The sequence below is a fragment of the Typopeltis vanoorti genome, chromosome 23 (assembly GCF_054136105.1).
Source record: "Typopeltis vanoorti isolate ZY-2024b chromosome 23, IOZ_Tvanoo_1.0, whole genome shotgun sequence".
Lineage (NCBI taxonomy): Eukaryota > Metazoa > Arthropoda > Arachnida > Uropygi > Thelyphonidae > Typopeltis > Typopeltis vanoorti.
In genome coordinates, this window is record NC_143571.1 from 7183893 (window position 1) to 7195084 (window position 11192).

The window sequence follows — 11192 nt, forward strand, 5'->3', positions numbered from 1 at the left end:
TCCTGAAGATACTTTCAGGCGCAAACTTTGTTTGCTCACACTTGGATAAAGGATTAAACTAAATTTATTATACTCTAACCAAGTGGAAAATAAACTTTCAACATCTTTCTCTAAATCCAGAGTAATTTATTAAAAAAGGGTGGCACACCAATTGGCAATTCCTATAGGTGGAGGTGACCTGCTAATGCTTCTTCTTGATATTTCGACTTGGGCCTGGCTCCCACTGAAGAGACCTCAATAAAGGTCGAAACCGGTCTGGATAGTGGCCCTTCCCTTAATGCATAACATTAGACATATCCGCAAGGAGATGTGTTTTGCATTATGGGAGATTATGGGAGATACTAGGATAGGAGTGTTGGTAGCTTGCTCCACCTTTGCAACGAGTTGCCCTGGTGTAGTACCACCTTAACCCAGTCCTGAAGATACTTTCAGGCGCAAACTTTGTTTGCTCACACTTGGATAAAGGATTAAACTAAATTTACCAGTGTACAGAGGATTTGAAATTGGAAGTGATCACTATTTAGTCTTGAGCAGGATAAAATTGAATTTCATATTGAAAAGAATAACACGTAAGAAAGTTTTAAAGCAAATAAAAGTTGAGCAGCTCTCAGATGTGAACTGTAGACTAAAATGCACAAAGATTATTCAAGAAAAAATGAAAGAGGTTGAGAACAGGAACCAAACCTTGGAGATTCAGTGGCAAGCCTTGAAGAGAACCCTGATTGATTCAGCCAGAGAGGCATGTGGTGAGGTTGTCTGCAAGAATAGAAAAATCAGAACTCCACGGTGGACACAGGAAGTTAAAGAGGTGGTGAAGGAAAAGAAGAAAGCACATCAAAAGTTCCTGGCAAATAAATCAGCTTGTGCTCTTAGAGAATACAGAGACAAATGTAAGAAAGCTAAACACTTTGTAAAACTAGCTAAACAAAACTCATGGGAGGACTTTGTCAAGAACATAAAAAATAAATGTCAAGAAGGTGGCAAAATATTCTAAAGATTGTTGAAGAAGCTTAGAAATGGAGGAAAGAGTGCTGTAAAAGTAGTTAGAGATGATAAAAGTGACATGAAAACCGGAGGAAAAGATATCCTTGAAGTATGGAGTAATTACTTCAAAAAATTGCTAAATGAAACAAGCAGTGATAGTACAGTGGTAAAAAACACTCAACAGGCATACAGTCAGGAATACATATCCCATACTTGAAGTAGAAAAATCCAACAAAGGCTTGAAATGTGGAAAGGCAGCAGGAGTAGATGATATTCAACCAGAAATGCTGAAGTATGGTGGTATAAGAGTCTTACAGTGGCTGCACTGCATAGTTCAGAAGGCCTGGACAGAGGGACAAATTCCTGATGATTCAAGTAGAGCTCTCATAGCACCCATATGTAAAAAGTGAAATAAAATTGAATGTGAGAATTACAGAGGTATTCAAAATATTCTGGAGTTCTGATTGTTCCTGGTAAGATTTATGCCAGTATACTTGAGAAACAGTTGAGAAGAATTGTGGAGGAAGGAAAGCTTTGTGAAGAACAAGCTGGATTCAGGCCAAATAAGATTCCCTGATCAGATCTTCACTTTATGACAAATAGTTGAGAAATTATGGGAATATAACAAAGATCTGTATTTAAGTTTTGTCGATCTGGAAAAGGCATATGACAAGGTGCCAAGAGAGAAGCTATTCAATACACTACAGTTATATGGTGTCAATGGGGCATTATATCAAGCAATACTTAGTCTTTATTTGAGTTGTAAGTCAGCAGTTAGAACTGAAGGAAGTATAGGAAGATGGTTGAATGTTAAATCTGGTGTGAGACAGGGATGTACATTATTCCCTCTGTTATTCATTTTCTATATGGATCATATTATGAAGGATAATGGTATTAAACAAGATATCAAAATTGGAGATGTTAATGTCAGCTCTTTGCTTTATGTGGACAATGTTATACTTCTAAATAAATCCGCTACAAGTCTGCAAGATTCTCTGACTAAATTGAATAGCTGTTGTAATAGATATGGTATGAAGGTCAGCAATAAAAAGACAAAGACAATGAAAATAGGCAGACTGGATGAAAATGTCAACTGCATTGTGAACAGAGAACCTGTGAAACAATTAAAACATTTCAGACACTTATTCACGATTTTAATGAAGATAGTATATTAAATATGGAAATAGACAACAGAATCAACAAAGCTGGTATGATAGGAAGTCGATTGAATAAATTCATGTGGAATAAGAGAGAAATTAGTCGGAACGCTGAATTAGCTGTATACAAGACAGTATTCAAGCCAATATTAACTTATGGATCTGAGAGCAGGGTCAGAAGTAAAACACTTGACCAAAGACTAGAGACCTCAGATATGAGAGTCCTGAGAAAGATTAGAGGCATGAACAGATGGCATCAATGGCAATATCATATTAAAAACGAGAATATTAGGAAAGAACTTGATATTGTCAGTATCCAGGAATGTGTTAGCAGAGCTAATCTCAGGTGGTATGGTCACTTAATCAGATTGGGCGAGGAAAGATTAGCAAAACAAGTTTTATCTGCCAGGAAAACGACCCAGAAGAAGAACAAGATATACGTGGATTGATATGGTACAATGTGCCTTAGACGATAGAAATATAAGATCTGATAATGTTGGAGTCTTGACAAGTAACAGACTGATTTGGAGGAATATTGTAGAGTTATTAATGATGTAAATTTTTCATGTGGTACTGTCATATCCTGTACACCCCTTGAGGGGTACATGGCAGGAATTTGATGATGATGATGATGATGATAGCACAATCAGGTCACAACTTGACATGGCATGCATCCTTGGATCAGAAAAGAGCTGGTCTCATAGCAGCAGGAGGGTGTTTCCTTTCCCTAGCAACTCACATTTTTTATCCTGCAAACCAACACACCATTCTTAGAATATTACATTGATGTTAGACAATAACATCACTTAGTTTATATAATGTCTGCTACAGGATCTGATTGCAGGATGTTAGTTATGAATCATCTAAAGAATATGCAACCAAAAATGTGTGCTAAGGGTTGCTCCTGAATCTGTACTGTGGGTTATTTTTTAGTTCCTCAATTCAGGAGCCAGAAAATTATTATTGTTATTATCCTGAGACCTTATGGAGTCAAAGACTCATCTAGAAGGTCTCTTTGTCTTACACACAACTCATCATGCCCTTCTCTTAAGCTCATTCAAATTCTCTGCAGACATCACATTCTCGGGGAATGCATTCCAATCATTCAAAACTCACCATGCAAAAAACCTCCTTCTCATTTGCCTGCTCACACTCTCCTTATACAACTTCCAGCAAGGCCTCTTCTTCTCCCCTGATCTCCCACCATTTTATGAAAAACCTCTTCAGTGTTTATCATATAGCAATCCCTTATCAACTATTACGTCTAATAGTTGATAAGGTCTACAGACTATTCATCATCATCAAATTCCTACCATGTACCCACAAGGGATGAACAGGATATGATAGTACTACATGAAAACTTTACATCATTACTAACTTCCTGTCTGCAATTTTCCTCAAAATCAGTTCTGTTACCTGTCAAGACTCCACCATTAGCAGATATTATATTTCTGTTGTCTAAGGCACTTTTGTACCGTATCAATCCACCTGTATCTTGGTCTCTCTCTGGGTCGTTTTCCTGCCAGCCTGGCAGAGTACACTTGTTTTGCTAATCGTTCCTCGCCCATTCTGTTTAAGTGACAATACCACCTGAGATTATCTCTGCTAACGCATTCCTGGATGCTGACAATGTCAAGTTCTTTCCTAATATCCTCGTTTTTAATATAATATTGCCATTGATGCCATCTGTCCATGCCTCTAATCTTTCTCAGGACTCTCATATCTGCAGTCTCTAGTCTTTGGTCAAGTGTTTTACTTCTGACCCAGCTCTCAGATCCGTAAGTTAAAACTGGCTTGAACACTGTCCTGTATACAGCTAATTTAGTGCTCAACTAATTTCTCTCTTATTCCATATGAATTTATTCAATTGACTTTCTACCATATACCAGCTTTGTTGATTCTGTTGTGTATTTCGATATGTACTTTACCATCTTCAGTAATAAATCGTGTCTAAGTAGCTGAAATGTTTTACTTGTTCCACAGGTTCTGCTTTCACAATGCAGTTGACATTTTCAATGATTCTGCCTATTTTCATTGTTCTTTGTCGTTTTATTGCTGACCTTCATACCACATCTATTACAACAGTTATTCAGTTTAGTCAGAGAATCTTGCAGACTTGTAATGGATTTATTTAGAAGTATGATGACATCGTCCGCATAAAATGACATTAATATCTCCAATTTTGATATCATGTTTAATACCACTTTCCTTCATAATGTGGTCCATATAGATAATGAATAACAGAGGGAATAATGTACACCAGATTTAACATTCAACCATCTTCCTATATTTCCTTCAGTTCTAACTGCTGACTTACAACTCAAATAAAGACCATGTATTGCTTGATATAATGTCCGATTGACACCATATAACTGTAGCGTATTGAATAGCTTCTCTCTTGGCACCTTGTCATATGCGTTTTTTCCAGATCGACAAAACTTAAATACAGATCTTTGTTATATTCCCATGATTTCTCCACTATTTGTCGTAAAGTGAAGATCTGATCCTGACAGCCTCTATTTGCCCTGAATTTAGCTTGTTCTTCACCAAGCTTTTCTTCCACAATTCTTCTCAGCCGTTTCTCAAGTATACTGGCATAAATCTTGCCAGGAACACCAGTAGGGAAATACCTCTGTAATTGTCACATTCAGTTTTATTTCCCCTTTGATATATGGGTACTATGAGCTCTACTCCAATCATCGGGAATTCGTCCCTCTGTCCAGGCCTTCTGAACTATGCAGTGCAGCCACTGTAAGACTTTTATACTACCATACTTCAGCATTTCTGGTCGAATATCAACTACTCCTGCTTCCTTTCCACATTTCAAGCCTTTGATGGCTTTTTCTACTTCAAGTATGGGATATGTATTCCTGACTGTATGCCTGATGAGTGTTTTTTACCACTGTGCTATCACTGCTTGTTTCATTTAGCAATTTTTTCGAAGTAATTACTCCATATTCTAGGATATCATTTTCTCCCGTTTTCATGTTACTTTATTATTTCTCACTCCTTTTATAGCACTCTTTCCTCCATTTCTAAGCATCTTCAATAACCTCCAGATTATTTTGCCACCTTCTTGATATTTATTTTCTATGTCTACAAACTATTACATAAAAAATCATCTTTCATCAGGACAATTCATCTGCCCACAAAGGTGTTTTGGCATTGGGAATATTAAGGAATCTGCACTATGAATTGTTGGAACATCCACCCTATTCTCTAGATTTGGCTCCCTCTGATTTCTATCTCTTCTGAAAACTAAAACTCTTCCTTCTTCAAATCAAGAAGTGATTGCAGCTGTAGAAGGGTATTTTGGAGATCTTACTGAGAACCACTACAGGATGGGATAATGGCGCTGGAGCATCACTGGAATAAATGTATTAGTCTTGAGGGAGATTATGTTGAAATATAAAAATAATTTTGAAATTAGAAATTTGTTTTTTCATTGTTAGGTCAAGAACTTTACAGACAACCATCATAGATGATAATGCCTCTGGAACTAGGCACAAGAAATTGATGAAACTAGAGACTCTTGGAGAATGAAGGCAGACAGGGCCATAGGACACTTGCCAAAGTGAGCAAAATAACTCAAAAGATCACTTGGATGTTAAAGAATACATTATCAAGTAGGGAAAAGAAAGTTATTATTCCTTTTTATAAGGGTATGATACAACCACATCTGGAATGCTGTGCGCAGATTTTTTTTTTTTTTTTTTTACTAGGTTATTTGGGGACAATGGTGGAATGGATGACCAAGATGATGTCTATGGAATTCTACGTATGGGAACATACTAAAGTTTTTGTGGCCTGCAAATATAGATTGACTGCTTGAAGAAAGAGATATAACAGAAACATATAAGTTACTAAAGGTGTTTTATGGGATTGATAAAGAAGAAATTTTTTTAAAACATGACATGGGAAAAGAGAACAAGAAATCATCCCTGAGTTGTGTATGTGAGGACTAGATTTTTTTAATTAAAGAGTACTAGATTTTTTTAATTAAAGAGTACTAAATGAGTGGAAGGGATTGAAGAATATTGTATAGTACCTCTGTTTTCCAACTACAAGCTCTGTATATTCAGATAATGCATCCATAGATATTTGGCAGCATAGATATTTGTAAAAATCTTTTAATTGTTAGATTATTTTCATTATCTCATGTGAGACAACTGCCCTGACATTATGCTTGGTCTCTAAGAACAGAGCTTTTAGATTATTTATTCCTTATTCCCATCCATGATACTAAATGCTATAGGCCTTTCATACATGGAATTGCCATTACATAATGATATAATGTATATAATGATACAATTTTATTTTATTTTTATAGGAGAACCTGCTGAATGGCATAATGTATCTTTGGACAGTAGAAATGGCATATCATCCAGTCGAGTAGAAGATAGCTATGTCTCTGTACTTGTGGATCATTTCTGAAATTTCAAAGTACACTATTGTGTCACAGGTGAATGAGTTGCCCAGCAAATAGTCCATAACCGAGTACAGAAGTATTTTGAGTTGGGTATGGAACCAAAGAATTTTATGAATAACTGCTATGAATGAACAACAGTGATTAAGTTACCATGATGATATAAAGACACTGATTTCATATAAACATTATAGCAGTCAAGATTTAGCTAGTCACCTCTGGCTTGCATAACAAGAGAAGGCTACCTTCTGTTATTTAATATGATTTCCTTAATTCCATGTTTATCGTGAAAATATGTGTTAATATGCCATGAACTGGATACAGTATTGTACATTTCAAAGAGTATCCAATGAATGTAAAATTTTTTATATATATAATATTTCAACATGCACAAATTCATATTGAATCACTTTTGAAATTTCCAGATAATAATGTTCCTAATAAGTTCCTTTTTACTTTTGTTGAACATTTTAACAGATGATATGACGATTTTTTTTTTAATACATTTCTTTAGTTCTTTCCCAAAGTATATTTTACTTCCACTATTTCTACATGATGCAGAAACAGTGAAATTGAATTAAGAATAAATACAGTCATCTCACTAGAGTAAACACTAACACTACTATAACAAAATCATTCACCATAACTAACTGCTGAAAACTCCTAACCAAAGCCCTATAGCTATTATTGTTAACAGAAATTTAGCAAACTTCCTTATGCTCTCTGCAAGTTTGTTATAATGAGAGTTAACTGTAAAAGGTGAAATCTGTGAAGTTAATTCTGTTAATCTGCTTATTAAGCAAAATTTCATTATATACTTACTGAGATCTTTTATATGCAAAGTTGAATATCAGTATAATTTCTTCTTATTATATGTTTATTTTGAACATTTAGACTGAACATTAAAGTAATCTGTTATAAATTTTTGTAACATCATTACTATGCATTGCTACATATATTTTATATATGTAGCAATGCATAGTACTGATGGAGAAAACATAGAGAGGGAAAAAAAATAAAACATTATATATAAGAAAGTTTGATATATGAAATAGGTTATGCAGCACGTTGTCATATGATTTCATTAACGTTGAGCACATGTAGTATAAATATCACCAACTGGCTTCTGAATGCCACCATAGAAAAACAATCAACTGGCAAAACACCACTGTGTCCTTTTTCACAACTTGAATATTTGATTGTCATTTCAAACAAGCTGCAGGTTGTTATTATAACTGGGCCTTAGCTACAAAGCAGATAAAAAATCATTTAAAGAAGTGGAGCAACTGAAACCTTTCACCAGATACATAACTAAGAAGAAATGTAGTTCTTAATCTGCATGGCACTTGACACTGTGTTCAAACCAGCTGCATGGTCAAATCTAATTTCTTCTAGACTAGATATTGCCAGTGATTTGTTGAGATTGGTTCTCTTAAATGGGTTGTTAAATTTAAAAAAAAAAAAAAAAAAAAAGCCAGCTGGTGAATATATATATTATATATTTAAATCCATTTCACATGCATACTTTACCTATACTAGTATAATATATATATATATAGATAGATAGATAGATAGATAGATATTATTTAGTTTAAATGTTCAAAATGCCCAACACGAATGCATCGGTGTCATCTCTCACCAACTGATCTACAAACCGAAAAGCATAAGGCAGGTAAAATTTTTTCTGCTTCCTGCTATCACATACATTTCCTTTGCTAATGTAAACATAATTTTTCAAGTATCCTCCGTGCAAAAAATAATAATAATTGTTAATTTCTTCAATTAACATGAAAAAACACAAGGGTTAAGTAATGCTATTTATTTTTTCTATTCTATTCCCTCAGACATCAGCCATACGGCTGGTGGGGATAGCTATATGCTACCATACTAGGGAAATGATTATGAGCAAGGTGGTTTCCCGTTACCTCCCTTGCCATACTATATCTATTATGACTGTAGTCTGTGTGTTCACGGGGGCTGGTTTGCCTGCTTGCTTTATAAATAAAACATAAATATTATATATAAAACTTGCCTGTTTTATGTATAACATCTTACTTGTTCAAATAAATCCATTGTTCATAATTAACTATTGTTGTTACTAATGATGGCTTGTGATATTCGTGTTAATTGAAGAAACCTCTCGTGGCACAAGTATCTCTTAAACAACAACAAATAATAATAATAATCCACGGGAACCAAATCTTGAGATCTTGAAGTGTATTCAAAAGTACTCCCTCAATAATTCATCTAATAATCATAGAATTCATTGTCAAGATAATCCTGCACTGCTGTATGATAATGTTGGGGTACACTGTCTTGTTGAAAAACACCACTATATATCTCTAAACATGTTTTTGATATTTGATGCAGCATAATCTCTCAATATTTAATGTTAATTTTCACCATTAACAGTACTATTGAACCGATCAGCTCCAGTTATTCCATATGAAGATATTCCCATCCACATAGTGATCCCAGATAGATTGACATCTTTCTGGAGAGTTGTGAAAAAATTGTCATCTATAGCTTTAAAATGTGATAATTAAGTATATACACATAATTTTGAAACACCCTCTATATATGTGTGTGTGAAAACAGTTATACAATTTCATATCAAGCACAACTAGTGCTTGATATGAAATTGTCACTTGTTAAATATTTAAAATTTAATGGTCAAGAACTAATTCCTTGCAAAAAAAAAAAAAAAATGCATATAAATCATTGCTGATATCATATCTTCATATGATATATATGATATAAATGGTTGTGTAATTCATATATAATGCAGATAAACCTAATGGAAAGATTTTTCTGAATCACTAATTTTATATAGTGGTAGTAGAACAGGAATAGTAAATTACTAAATTGTAAATGTTGAAACTCAATCCCTGTATATTCTGACAAGAGCACAGTACTTATAGCTGTTTATTGTATTCCAATTAAAATTTAAAATAATAATAATAGCAACCGAATTAAGTAACTATAACTGAAGGGGGAGAATCAATTTTGGTATGCTTTCCAAATTAATTACTGTATTAAAAAAAAAACAACAGATATTGTGATTTCATAGTTAAATTGAAAAACCCGTGAAATTTTGATTATTCAACTCTTATGTTTCTACCAGTTAACATTTGTACTTTAGTAATTTCAAAGTAATTAACATTACCCATGTGGTGCTTCATCCCAATGAAGTCTATATGATAGCATGATGAATGTTGATGTTATATCAATAAAAATACCATGTGTCTAAAATACTATATAATCTGTTGTATTAGCACCATGAAAAAAAGTATATAAATATTATTTCTCTGTATACTATAGCATAATGTATTTTCTCAATTTTCCAATTTATAGAAATGTTTACTTTAATATATAAATCATCGTATTTTGGATGAAATACAGTAACTAGTAAAATTTTTGCTGTTACATAGTTTTGCAAAACCAGATTTTTTTTTTTAATCTGAATATTCAGATCACTGTATAACTGTATAGAGATAAATATATGATACAAATGGTTATGTAATGCAATGAAAGACAGAAAGTGCCACAGTAGCTTGAATTCTGTGCCTCTTTTTATAATACACTTTAAAAATGAAGTTGATGATTTCTGTTTTAAGTATGATGCACTCTGTTATTTTATAAAATTGTAAAGAGGATCTTCATAGTATGTTTATTATTGTTTAATAAAATGTGTTTATATAAAACTAGTAATTACTCTAAAAGACAAGCAAAATGCTTTCGAGCTAGTCCCTTTCTGTTTAAGTGATTGTGACCATACCAATTAAGATTAGCTCTACTTACATAGTCGTGAATGATAACAATGTCAAGTTACTTTCTAAAAGGATGATTCTGCCACGATGCCCATTCGCTCTTCGTCATTTTTCTCATAACTCCTGTATCTGTTCTAGTCTTTGATGAATGGTTTAATATTTCTAACCCAATTCTCAGATTCATAAGATACACTTGGTTTGAACAGCAATTCTACAAGTTTTGTGTTTTGGTTAATTTCTCTTATTTCACGTGAATTTATTCATCTAGCTTCCACCATACTAGCTTTGTTTATTCTGTTATCTATTTCAAATTTAATTTCCTATTTTCACTAAAACTTGTACCTAAATAGCTGAAATGTGTTTTACCTATTCTATAGACTCTCCATTAAGGAAGAACAAATGGAGTCAGACTTAAGCATTTTAGTCTTCAAGGTTTGAGAACTTTCAAGGAAGAAATGAAGGAAATTTTGCAGGTCATAGCAGTTGTAGAAAGAGAACTCAGGATCACCCATGGAAGCTAAGTAAGGATGGTCACAGCAGGCACAGATCCTTTTCATGGTTTGTGGTAAGGGAAGAGAATGAGCTGCCATGGGCACTGCGAGTGCAACTTCAATGAATGTTTTCAAAGAGAGGTATGACAGGTACCAAGGCATTTCCTTGATGAATCCCTGACTCCCTTATGGGTACTATATAATAATAATAATAATAAAATGTTGTTAATATATTCCATGTTCCTTCCAAATTTCATAATTTTTTTTCATTTTATTTCTGATTCTCATTTCTGAACTTGTCACGGTAGTTATTCAATATTATTTCATTTAGAGTTCTGAAAACTTGTAGTGATTTATTTAAAAT

General features: G+C 33.7%; 1 protein-coding gene across 1 annotated transcript in view; it reads left to right on the forward strand.

Annotated features, from left to right (window-relative positions):
• Positions 1-10272, forward strand: part of LOC150093598 (tight junction protein 1-like) — a 712683-nt gene extending 702411 nt beyond the window's left edge. Inside the window, exon 36 of the mRNA XM_090413230.1 lies at positions 6472-10272. Within this exon, the coding sequence (XP_090269356.1) occupies positions 6472-6575 (104 nt within the window). The 3' untranslated portion in view covers positions 6576-10272. The remainder of the gene's footprint in view (positions 1-6471) is intronic.
• Positions 10273-11192: the final 920 nt, after the last annotated feature.